This window comes from Phyllostomus hastatus, unplaced genomic scaffold (assembly GCF_019186645.2).
Source record: "Phyllostomus hastatus isolate PE091 unplaced genomic scaffold, TTU_PhHast_1.1 phas_scaffold_1066, whole genome shotgun sequence".
NCBI lineage: Eukaryota > Metazoa > Chordata > Mammalia > Chiroptera > Phyllostomidae > Phyllostomus > Phyllostomus hastatus.
The window spans coordinates 8217488-8230641 of NW_025334004.1; the positions used below are offsets into that span (position 1 = coordinate 8217488).

The following is a 13154-nucleotide window of genomic DNA, read 5'->3' on the forward strand; positions in this document are numbered from 1 at the left end:
GCTAGTAGCTTCATTTTAAAGTAAGAGTGAGTAAATCTTGTATGCACCATCTGGAAGTGCTTCAACCACTAAATCCTTCCCAAACTGGTGTGCCAGAGAGCTTCTTGACACAGGTTATCCTCCATAATCTTTGCATACTTCACCTACATGAAAATAAGCCTCCTCATTTAGATTATGGCTGTACGACACATTATTTAACAAAGTGAAAAATGATGCTTCAAGCCACCATTTTGGTAATGTGTAGCCAGCCTCAGCCTTATAGGCGAGCACGAGTATCTGGATATGCTTGCAATGACGTAGATGTAGCCCTTAAGTGAAGCATTTGCTTGCCTGCTGAAACCTGCCAACTCATTTTCAGACAACATTCTAGAAGACAGACCTGAAAATAAATCATGTAACGACAAGCTTCAGTTTGAGTATAGTGAAGAAATTCCCAAGAGGATAAAGAAAGCAGATAACTCTGCCTGCAACAAAGGAAAGGTGGGTGAATGGTTTCTGGGAAATTGCATGTGTTGGTTTCAGGTGGGATTTCCCTCCCTCCCTATCCCTTCCCTTCACCTCTCCCCTTGCTTTCCCTTAGATGCCAAAGCCCACATGGTGATGCTATGGGGCACCCACCTGCCATTTGTAGAAGGTTAGTCTTTGACTCATCCAACCAATACCTTGTGAAGGTGTACTGTGTGGCCGACACTGAGGTGGCACAGGAGGTGGTTTGGTGATGGAGACCAACCTGTAAACAGTGCTTGTAGCAGATAAAAACTGGCCATGCAGGCCCAGAGGACAGTCTGGTATCTTCAAGGAATTGCTAGGAGCTTTAAAGATGTTTGGGATTACCAAGATTAACAGGGCTAGATCGTGAAGCGTTACTAGAGGAATAACACTGAGATGGAAGGATAAATGAGATACCCAGAGCCTATCCCTCAGGGGCCTCCTAGTATGTAGGCTGTGAGCAAATCTATAGAACACTGGCCCTGACATTGTTGGAGAACAAAATAATATAATATGTCAAAAATATGAGCTATAGGCTGACTTCCGGCAAGATGGAGGCATAGGTGGACACACCGTACCTGCACGCACAAACAAGATTAGAGCAACAACAATTTAGAGCCAGAATAACACCCAGAACTGATAGAGAATTTATCTGAATGGAAGTCGGACAGCCAAGAAGTTGAAGTAGACCCGTTCATCCAGACCAGTAGGAAGGGCGGAGAGGACGAGCTGGGCGGGCGCTGGGCGGTGGCGCATGGAGGTCAGGGAGAACTTGGCGCGGGCTCGGCGCATAAGCCATTGGGGTGCGCAAGATCGCAGTGGGTGGATCCTGAGTACACAAGCAGCGGCTGGCGGACCCAGTGAGGCGGTGATTGTGGACCAGGGCAGAGCTCGCAACCCAGGATCCCAGAGAGGGGACTGAGATCCCAGGAGAACGGAACTGCCGCCATTGTTCCCTCCCGTCCCAGTCCCTGCTCCCACCCCCACATATAACGTCACAATCTAGCAACTAGGGTGCCCAGCCCCGGTGAACACACCTAAGGCTCCGCCCCTCACCATAAGGAGAGTGACCAGACCCCAAAAAAAAAAAGGGAAAGACAGGGAGAGATATGTCTCCAACAGAAGAACAGATCAGTCCCCCAGGACTCATCCTTTTGAGCAACCAAGAAATAGCCAATCTACCAGATGCACAGTTCAAAACACTGGTGATCAGAAAGCTCACAGAATTGGTTGATTCTGGGTGCAAATTAGATGAAAAAAATGCAGGTTACCATAAATGAGATGAAGAAAGATACACGGAGGAGAACCAATAGTGAAGGGAAGAAAACTGGGTCTCAAAACAATAGAGTGGACCAGAAGGAAGAAAGAAACAACCAAGCAGGAAAGCATGAAGAAATAAGAATTCAAAAAAATGAGGAGAAGCTTAGGAACTTCCAGGACATCTTTAAACGTTCCAACATCTGAATTATAGGGGTACCAGAAGGGGAGGAAGGAAAAGCAACAGATTGAACACGTATTTGAACAAATAATAAAGGAGAACTTCCCCATTCTGGCAAAGGAAATAGTCTTCCAAGAAATCCAGGAAGCTCAGAGAGCCCCAAAGAAGTTGGACCCAAGAAGAAACACACCAAGGCACATCATAATTACATTAGCCAAGGTTAAAATGAAGGAGAGAATCCTAGAAGCAGCAAGAGATAAGGGGACAGTAACCTACAAAGGAGTTCCCATCAGACTGTCAGGTGATTTCTCAAAAGAGACCTTACAGGCAAGAAGGGGCTGGAAAGAAATATTCCAAGTCATGAAAGACAAGGACCTACATCCCAGATTGCTCTATCCAGCAAAGCTTTCATTTAGAATGGAAGGGCAGATAAAGTGCTTCTCAGATAAGGTCAAGTTAAAGGAGTTCATCATCACCAAGCCCTTATTTTATGAAATGTTAAAGGGACTTATCTAAGAAAAGAAGATTAAAAAAAAACATGTATAGTAAAAGGACAGCAAACTCACAATTATTAACAACCACACCTAAAGCAAAACCAAAAGAAACTAAGCAAACAACTAGAACAGGAACAGAACCACAGAAATGGAGGTCACATGGAGGGTTAGCAACAGCGGGGTGGGAGGAGGAGGGAGGGGGAAAAGGTACTGAGAATAAGTAGCATAGAATGTAGGTTGAAAATAGATAGGGGGAGGGTAAGAATAGTATGGGAAATGTAGAAGCTGAAGAACTTATAAGTATGACACATGGACATGAACTAAAGGGGGGAATGTGGGTGGGAGAGGGTGTACAGGGTGGAGGGGAGTGAAGGGGGGAAATGGGACAACTGTAATAGCATAATCAATAAAATATATTAAAAAATATGAGCTATAGAAGAAGCATGCTTAATTATCTATTCATTCAACAAATATGCATTGACTCTTCCACATTTACAACACTGGACCATATCCCATGAATTACACTTACTTTTTGCTTTCAGAAAGTTTTTACTCTGCCCTGGCTGGTGTGGCTCAGTGGATTGAGCATGGGCCTGTGAACCAAAGAGTCACCAGTTTGATTCCCAGTCAGGGGACATGCCTGGGTTGCGGGCCAGGTCCCCAGTGCGGGTGAGGGGGTGAGAGGCAACCACACACTGATGTTTCTCTCCCTCTCTCCCTCCTTTCCCCTCTGTCTAAAAATAAATAAATAAAATCTTTACAAAAAAAGGAAGTTTTTACTCTAGGAAAGGTGTTAGGACACAAGGGTAAATATAGAGTAAGGTGAAACACACTGGTGACATGAGAAAGGAACAGATAAAGTGCTCGTGGGTGGCATATGCCCTCCGTGTCAACTGGCATTATTTTTCCCTTCGACAGGTATATGACATGGAATTGGGAGAAGAATTTTATCTTCCTCAGAATAAAAAGGAAAGCAGACAGATTGCACCCGAGCTTTCTGACCTTGTCATCTATTGCCAAGCAGTAAAATTTCCAGGTAAGAAGAAGAAAAATCATCTAAAACATTTAAAGATATCAAAAGATAAAAATATACTATTTATTTAATTGCACATTGTGAATACTCTCAAAATAGCAGAGTGTTGCAGAATTCATTGTTATAACACCTCATAAATATTTGTTATTATTATTTGCTGTGATGCTCATGAGTAAAATACCATAAAATGTTTATTTTCCAGATCATATTATGTCTTTTCATAATACTTGATAATGATAATAATAATATTCATAACATCTAGCAGCTAAATTTTATTAAGCATTTAAGTACCAGGATTTGTGTCAGTATTTTACATACATCATCTTACTGCCTTCCTAATAATTCCATGAAGTAGTGGATTTCTTCCTCATTTTTTTTAAAGATTTTATTTATTTATTTATTTATTATTATTTTTTTTTTAGAGAGGGAAGGGTTGGGGGGGGGGAGAGAGAGAGAGAGAGAGAGATCAATGTGCAGTTGCTGGGGGTCATGGCCTGCAACCCAGACATGGGCCCTGGCTGGGAATCGAACCTGCGACACTTTGGTTCGCAGCCTGCACTCAATCCACTGAGCTATGCCAGCGGGGGCTGGATTTCTTCCTCATTTTTAAATAAAACAAGTCTGAGAGAGAGAAAGTAATTGGCCCTAGATTTCTGAGTGTATCCGTTAAGACTCTTTTGTTTAAAAGTGGCAGAAATTGACTTAAGCAAAGAGGAAGTTTATTGGCTCATGAATTGAAAAGTGAAGGCAGCCCTGACCAGTATGGTTCAGTTGGTTGGGCGTCATCCTGCAAAACAAAAGGTTGCCAGTTTGATTCCCAGTCAGGGCACATGCCTGGGCTGTGAGTTAGGTCCCCAGTTGGAGCTTGTACGAGGGGTGGCCAATCGATGTTTCTCTCTCTCTCTTTATCCCTCTGTTCCCCTCTCTCAGGGAAAAAAAAGATAAGTAAACAAAGTAAAAAAAAATTTTTTTAAGGAAGAAAAGTGAAGGGATACCCAGTTTCAGGGATAGCATGATCCAGGGCTATGTCTCGAACCATTTGTCACTGTCTCCACTCTGTTGGCCCTGTTCCCTTTGTGGTTGTCAAACAGCTGCTACAGGCTCACACTACATGTTTCCAGATTCAGCTTCAGTGTAAGAATCTCTTCCAGAACTTTCAGCAGCAGTTTGATTGTTTTTCATTAGGTCCTTCTTCCATCCCTGAACCAATCCCTGTGGCCAAGGGCAGGCAGTGTTCTGACAGTCTAGGGCCCAGTCACATGCCCCTTCCCTGAGCTGGGTAGCAAGACTACACCCAAGCCACAAGGACCAAGGGCAGGGTTTCAGTGGGAGAAAAGGTTTTCCCAATTGGCCATTTCTAGAAGTACAGTGCTGATAAACTGCTTCCCCAAAAAAGCTTCATTTCAGTTAATAAATGACAGAACCACAACTGTAAAGCCAATCTATCTCCATTGCACCAGCTCACCTCTCATTAGGGTGTGTTGTCAGTGAGCTTCCCCAGCTGTGTGCCCAGGAAGGGGGCAGCAGGAAGTGGAGGGCACAACATGAAAGTCCATAAATATATGGAGGTCAGAAAACTTCATCTCCTTATACCAACAAAAAGGATCCCCTTGCACAAGGTCTCTGAAGACAGAAAAGCCTCTGGAATGGGAGGATTGTATAAATGTTGGTAAGCAGGGTATATAAACCTGGCCTGTGGAGGGAGTCAAAAGACCCACCCTCATTGTTTTCAATATGATCTGAAAGAAGATCCTGGCTTCCAGAGGTTTACCTGCAGCACCAGTTCTCACACTCTACCCTGAAAGTGGGGCAAAGGTATTGGACTATTTAAAAACTAGGTAATAGTGTTTTTACACACCGGAAGAAATTTTATGTGTGTTTTCTTTTAATCCTCACCCAAGGATATGTTTATTGATGTTAGAGTGGAAGGGAGAGAGAAAGAAACACCGATGTGAGAGAGAAACATCAGTCAGTTGCCTCCTGTATGCACCCCAACCAGGAATCGAACCCACATCCTAGGTATGTGCCCTGACCGAAGATCAAACCTGCAGCCTTTTTGGTGTACGGGACGATGCTCCAACCAACTGAGCCACCAGGCCAGGGCAAGTGTTCGGAATTTTTGGCAGCCACTGCTGCTCATCTGCTAGCAAATGGTGTTGAAGAGGATATGAATGGATAAATAGCAAGCAAAGATTTCAAAGAAATGCAGGAACTTTGCCATTTAAGTTTAGTTTCACGGATCATGACTTCCTCTCACATAACTATGACATGACCATATTTACAGCTGGTGAAATTGTTCTTATGATGAGGAAAAGTCCTTTTCCTGTCACAAGAACCTCGTGGCCTGTGTGTCCTTAATCACAGGAACAAGTGAGGAGGCCACTCATCCAAGAGTCCCACTCACCGCATCTCTTTTCTATATAAACTCAGCTGACACTAGACCCAAACCATTCTGGGCTTTGTCTTTTCTTCTCAAGCACCAAGTAAATAAAGAGCATTTACTCCCAAAGTCATTTGACGTCAGAGTGGAAGATAAAGTTTCTGTGTGGACAGAGAACTATAGAAGAGTTCAAAGGTCATTGGGTGCAGCTTCTGATTTGAGGCACAGGCTAAGCATGAGGTTATTTGGCTTATTTTTAAAACTCCCAGTGTGCTCTTCTTTTAAAGTGTTTATATGGCACATATTCTTTATAGATATACTATATTTTATTTTTTTTAGTAATTGTGGTTTGTACCTATTTCTTTCCCCAAATATATTTCCTTTCTCAAAATAACTAAACTGTATTGCCAGAATCATTATTATAACACCTTCTGCATATTTGTTGTGATTACAATTTGCTTTGATGATCCTGGGAAAAATACCATAAGATGTTCATTTTGCTACACCATTGATCTTAATTTTCCTACTTTATCCATTTCAATGCATCTCACCCTTCACTATCCCAAGTCCCTTCCACGGAGCCATATGCAAAAAAATCTTCAGAGCAGTGAGGCAGCATGAAGATTATGTGGTAGGACCTCCCCAGAGCACAGGAACTTTCCCAGGATCACAGCCCCACTTCAGTGGTAGGACTCAACTCCTCAATGACCTTGACTAAGTTAACTGTCCTGTACTCGGATTCCTTATCCATAAAAGAGACATAATAGTCCTAACGTGCAGGGTTGTTCTAAAAATTAACAGTAAAGTACATTATGTGACTAACACACTATCTACAAATAGTTGGCTCTCCAGAAATGGTGGTTGTTGCTGTTTGTACTGGTAAAGGGGCCAACAGGGCAAATGAAGGCTCTCTGCTGCTCCTTCTGTTACTTCTCCAGCCTCTTCAGATTCTCCCCTTTCTTGATGGCCCAGCCCTTATTCTTTCTTCCTTACGCCACCCTGAGAGAACAATCAGGCCCTTCACAGAAGGTCCCACATCCCTGGGGAATTTCGGCATGTGCCAGGATATGTGCAAAAACCCCACAATGAACATGGTGCCTCATTCTGGCCCCTCATCAGTTTTACTTGGGAGAAAATCTACTGTTACATCATTGTGTAGAGGGCAAAATTCACACACAATTTTAAGATAAAGCATGAGAACTCATTAGTGCAAGTTTGTGAATCTTTGTACTAATGGATACTTTGGAGAAAAAAAAAAAAAGAAGAAGCCCCACAGCTGCTATGAACTGAGCACTTTCTCTGAACAAGACACTCTGCTAAATACATATATATACATTATCTCACTTAGTCTTCACCAAAGCCCTTTTACAGATGAGGAAGAAGTTGGGCAGAGGGATTAAATAACTTTGAGGAGGTCACCCCACCAGGAACTGGATTTAAACTCCACAGTTTATGCTTTCATTACATACTACTTTATCCTGTCTTCTCTGATGATGTTTTTGGAAAGTGCATTTTCATCTCAAAGAGGACCTCCTGAACACTGCTCCAGCTGAAGGAATTACTCTCTCATGGTACAATTGTAGACAGTCAAATGAGCCACACCACCAGTTGCATCTCTGGCTTCACTGGTGCCTTTCACTCATGCTTCCTGCACTGGGTTCAGGCCTGCGTGGTGTGCGTTCACTTCCTTGCTCAGCAAATATCTAAATCGCTGCTGTGCACTAGGCACACTGTGCTGGGCAGAAGGGATCCAGGGAGTGAGAAAGAATAGCACGAACATCACTATCATAAAATGTATTTCCCATCGCCCTGACTGGTATGGCTCATTTGGTTGGGCATCATCCTGCAAAGTGAAAGGTCGCTTTTTGGATTCCTGGTTAGAGCATATGCCTGGGTTCTAGATTTGTTCTGTGGATAGGGTGTTGTAGGAGTGGCAACAGATCGATGTTTCTGTCCTCTCTTTCTCCCTCCCTTCCCTTCTCTCTAAAAAAAATACATAAATAAAACCTTGTTTTAAAATATATTTCCCATTTAATTCTCAGACTAACCCTGTGAGTTCCTATCATTACACCCATTTTGTGGATAAGGAAACTGAGGAAGAGAGAAGGTAGATGTTAAGTCAAGGCTCACATACTGTCAGGAATTCAACCTAGAAAATGTGACTCTAAAATCTGGCTCTTTACCATTCTTTCATCTCTCCAAATTAAGTAATTAGGTCCTTATAATTAAATGTAGACTGGAGTACTTTCTTTGTATGCAACTCTTCAAAATCTTCCTGGTATACCATCAAGTGGGGGTATGTGTGATTTCATGGTTGTTCGGTAATAATCATGCAGTTCTTGTCACATGTGCCCACAGAGATTAAAAAAAAACTTTGCTCTAATTTCCTGCAATACTATTATTAACAGTGCTAAAAATGCTAGTAGGTCTTCTGTGCTGGGTTACAAGGGAGTAGTAGGACTTCAAAATAAACATTAACAAGGATGGAAAATGTTGAGTTCCCTCGCTTGTAGTTTTTGGCTTATTTATTTTCATTTTATGGGAACAGGCCTGTCAACTCTAAATGCATCTGGCTCTAGCAGAGGAAAAGAAAGGAAAAGCAGGAAGTCCATTTTTGGCAACAATCCGGGCAGAATGAGCCCTGGGGAGACAGCATCATTTAACAAAACATCTGGAAAAAGTAAAGTCACCTTCTTACAATGTCTTTGCTTGATTTTGCATGCTGGATACGTCCAACATTTCACTGTCTAAACACATCCCTTGAACTTTTTAATTCTTTTTTTTATTTTTGTGAATGTTTACATTACCTAAGTGTGGTATAAATATTTTTTTAAATTTACGTTTTTAACTTGCTAAAAAATAGTGTTTCACTGAAGATGTTCTAACAGTGTTTGCCGCAAAAGGAAAATATTGGAACCACCTTGGAACATTCTAGTGGTTATTGGAATTGCTCTCTTCACCATTATAACTACAGAAGATATATCCATTTTATTACTAATTACTTTTTATTATAAAAGTAATAAATTCTCATAGTTAAAAAATGCAAACAATATAGGGTATTATTAAAATTCTTCTCCATTCTCAATGGCTCAGCTCTACTCCCCAGAGGTAACCACTGTTAAGTTTAGTGTGTTTTGTTCAAGAAAAATAAGATCCTTTTTAAGATGTTCCAAATGGGATATAACTGAACACACTTGTATAACTTTTATATTGCTGTAACTTTTCAAATAGTTTTCTGTGCATATGTCTACCTCATTCTACTTAATGCCCCTGTGGCATTCCATTGTGTGCATACTGTCATGCATTTAACCACTTCCTCACTGGTAGAACATTTGGGTTGCTTCCTGGGTTTTGGCAGTTGTGGGGGGGTGTTTTTTTTTTTTTTGCTATAAAAATGCTAGAGTGAACACCCTTGTTACCTATATTGTTGTGTATTGTACAAATATGTCCACAGGACAGATGAGGTACTGAGGCAAAGGACTTTCAGGCTTTTAATTTAAACTGGTGTTTCTACGCTCATTGTTAAACCCATTAGCTATCATTTTGTTTCAAGGTGGTGGACTAACTCACAAGGAACACTATTATAGTATAGCACTATTATAGTGTACACTTAACAGTGAAACACTAACACTAATAAGGTCTAGTTAACGTGGTTATAATTGTTTACTGGGAGGTTGTTCAGGTTTATCTTTCTAAAACATTTAAAGTTTTCTGCACTAATCTAAGGCTAATCTTTTGGGGGGTTTAGGTTCCTATGAAGGAATACGACAGGCCTGGGAGGAGTCTTCTTCCCCCCTCAGCCCAACCACGTCCCTCAGCGCTATCATTAGAACTCCCAAATGTTACCATATCTCATCGCTGAATGAAAATGCCGCCAAACGTCTGTGTCGCAGGTATTCTCAGAAACTGATCCAGCACACCACCTGTCAGCTGCTCAGGACCTACCCAGCTGCCACGCGCATCGACTCATCCAACCCCAACCCCCTCATGTTCTGGCTGCATGGGATACAGCTCGTGGCGCTCAACTACCAGACCGATGGTAATGGGCCTGCTGCACCCCCAAGGGGGCCTCTCACCTTTCTCCTTTGCATCTTATACTTCAGTAAACCTGGTTCAACAAACATTTTTTTAAAGGGGCAAGATTCCAGATGGGGACATACCGTATGTAAGAGTAAAACTACAGGTGAATTTGATGCTGAATTGTACCCTTGATGTTTCAGAGTTGAGTGATAGAAAAGAACCTTCAAAGGGTCCCTGATAATAATATCCTGTTCTTGCCCACTTTTTAAGGAACCTTTTAAACATAAGGCTGCTCTTGTGTGTCTTTAAACAGGACACTAGGTCTGCATCTAGTTCGCTTCTCAGGATCCTTTGGGGCAAAGAGTTCCTAACACCCCTTAGTAAGCTATCTTGCTAAGGTGTTCTTTGCTGTCAAAAAGTAGTTGTTACTCCAAACAAATTGCAAGTTAAAACCATTTTAGCTTCTTCTCATCCCTTTGAGATTGAAATGGAGGCTCTTGGTCATTGCTCTAAGAGCAGCCAACACAGAAAACAAGTGTGTGAATGACGTGAACTGAGAAAGTGGGGTTTGTGTTTCTCCGCTGTCGATAAAACTCTCAAAATTGGAACAACTGATGAGGTCTAAAAGTCCAGAATAAAAGCTACCATTTTATTGCACACTCGCTGTGTGCCGGGCCCTGTGCTGAATTTTCCTTGACCCCCATTACCTCGTTCAGTCTTTGCAGCATCCCTGAGTGGTGGTACTGTGATGATCCCCATTCCTCGGATGAGCCAACCAACGCGCAGAATGATTGATTTGCTCAAGGTCACAGAATGATTAGTAGTAATACATTCAAGAACTCAGGGAATTTACAGGATAAAGTATTTTTTTTCCTCTTGGGTATGGAGGCAGGAGGGCAGCTGTAGAAGATAAAGCAAAAGTAGATGAGGACTGTTTCTCAGGCTCATTCAGAAGCCAGTCTTTCCTTTGAACAGCCATGCAGCCTTCTCATCCTCTCATGTGGGCTGTCCCAGATCCTAACTAATGGTACTGGCCCATCCACCACGGCATAGCCCTGTCTCCAGCCAAGGTCAAACCCACCTTTAACTCTGGGACCAGCTAGCTACTCAGCACTAGTGCCAGCAGTGCTCATTTGTGGCTGACCCTGCAGAGTTTGGTGGGGTTTTTTTTTGCCCTTGTTATATTTGCTTCTTTTGATTGAAGTTAAATAACATAATGCAGGTGAAATACCATTCTCAGCATAGCGCCTGGCACATAGAGAGCATTCCACAAATGTTAACGATGATTAAGTGTTTTTGATAAGTTATGAAAACAGTATGATTTGGACTCACACAAATGGAAATAATAATGAAATATTTTCAAAGTTGTAAAAATTTCTTTTTAATCTGTCCCAAGTGGCTTGTGGGCTCACATCTCTGACCCTGTCTGTAGCCCTGTGTCCACTGGCGCCCTTGGTTATTATGATACTGAAATATTTTAAGTAAACTGAAATGACTAGGAAAATGGTTTTCTCAAGGAAATGGAAATGCATTTGGTTTTGGATGTGCCCTGTCTCCTGATGTGCCGAGGCCGATGCAGACACACTGGCTCCAACGGTGGCAAAGAGAACCACCGCTGAATGGGAATTGCCCCTCCTTGGGCACCCCCGCAGTCCAGGAGCACACAGTGAGGCTACAGCTTGGCCTGCACTCACCCCTGAAGGCTTTGCCTCTTTCCCAAGTCAAACTGGGGGTCCACGTTTGAGCTGCCTGCTCAAGGGAGGCAGATGGCTGTGTGGATTGTTCACCCTCAAGTTTCTCTACCTAACCTTCCAACCCAGGAGAGAGTGCTCCCAAAGACCGCTCTTGATCCAATGCGGCGAGCAATGATTAAACACCTCCCCATGCTGGAAAAAGCATAAGCAACGTGCGGTTTCAGCATGTTCATCTGCAAAAATGGCCTTCATTTGTGCAGACAGGGGATAGAGCCTGGTAAATACCTTGCACACAGCAGACACTCAATACGTGCACACTGAGCTGAAATAGACTGTCCCAGTCAGCACCACTGCAGTCCAGACCTGTGGTTCTTGATGTTTGATCCAGATCTCTAGGTACTTTTCTGTGGATTGCAAGTTCAAAAGACAGATAAAGGTTAACGCTGGAATCGTTGTGTTTTAATTTTTACAAAAAAATTCCTAGGTTACGGAGTGCTTGATTTTCCATAAAACATCCCAAACAGATACCACAAAACCTTCTCCAGTATCCTTCTAGCCTCCAGCAGTGTTCCATGGATCATCTGCCTCACCATTTCCTGAATTTCAGGGGACCCTGATACCCCAAAAGGGTGTCCATGGACTTAGGGTCATGTCTCCCTAGGATTTCTAATGGCCCCACCAACTCCAAGAAGGGCTGCAGTGGTCTGGAACCAGGAATAGCCCAGGTCTACACTCAGTAAAACCGACTCTTGCGTTTGGAAACTGACTTGAGCCTGGTATGCAGGCCCTGCTTGTTGCTGCCAGCGGTCCCTCAGCGTTCTTCCCCCCGGGGCAGAACAGTTTCTGCCGCATGTCCCAGGACCAACAAGTGTATAGCCATGTGGCCCCAATCAAACAAAAGCTTCTATTAGTATTTAACATGCTTTCTTGAATGATTATGAAACTCTTTGCGATGATTTTTCCAGCCCCCAAGTATAGGCATAATTATTATGGGAATGGTGTCTAACTAACACAGGATTTTAAAATTAATAGAAGATCATAAAAGTAATGCTATGCCTGATCTGCCATCACATGCATGATCAAGAGGGATAATCGTGTGACACGGACTCATGCACACTCTTTCGCTTGGTTACAACAGAGGCTTTAAACCTACGGCCCCAGATGAAGTCCTAGGACCAGCCCCAGGCCGCCGTAGGAGGGCTAGATTTGAGGTCCCACCTTTATTTCAAACTCAGCGGCTCCACCTGGATCTGTTTTACCTATTGCATTTCTAAATGCAATTCGAGTAAACAAAAAGGGCTTTAAAGCTTCAGAAAGCCACAGCATAGACACAGACTTTGTGAAGTCAGCCTTCAAACCCAAACTGGTGTTGACATCATAATCATAACAGCTACTGTTGCTTGAGACCTTCTGTGTGCCAAATGCTGGGTAGGCACTCACATTATCTCATTTATGACACCCCTGTGGGATGCACATTGTATGACTCGGCTGTTGAGATTGGGAACTGCGGCTTAGGCTGTCGGGGTTTGAACCCCAGTACCCACTGCTTACTAACTGTGTGCTTTGGGTTGTTTCATGTCTTGTGCCTCAGTTTCCTCATCTGTAA

At 42.8% G+C, this 13154-nt stretch overlaps 1 protein-coding gene across 6 annotated transcripts in view; it reads left to right on the forward strand.

Annotated features, from left to right (window-relative positions):
- PLCE1 (phospholipase C epsilon 1) overlaps positions 1 to 13154 on the forward strand; it is a 315034-nt gene that overhangs the window by 279073 nt on the left and 22807 nt on the right. For all 6 annotated transcript variants that reach the window (XR_006787513.1, XM_045854082.1, XM_045854085.1 and 3 more), the window contains 4 exons: positions 359 to 480; positions 3340 to 3457; positions 8383 to 8514; positions 9583 to 9873. Coding sequence is in view for 5 of the 6 variants with exons in the window: in XM_045854082.1 (XP_045710038.1) it covers positions 359 to 480; positions 3340 to 3457; positions 8383 to 8514; positions 9583 to 9873 (663 nt within the window). In the remaining variant the exon portion in view is untranslated. The remainder of the gene's footprint in view (positions 1 to 358; positions 481 to 3339; positions 3458 to 8382; positions 8515 to 9582; positions 9874 to 13154) is intronic.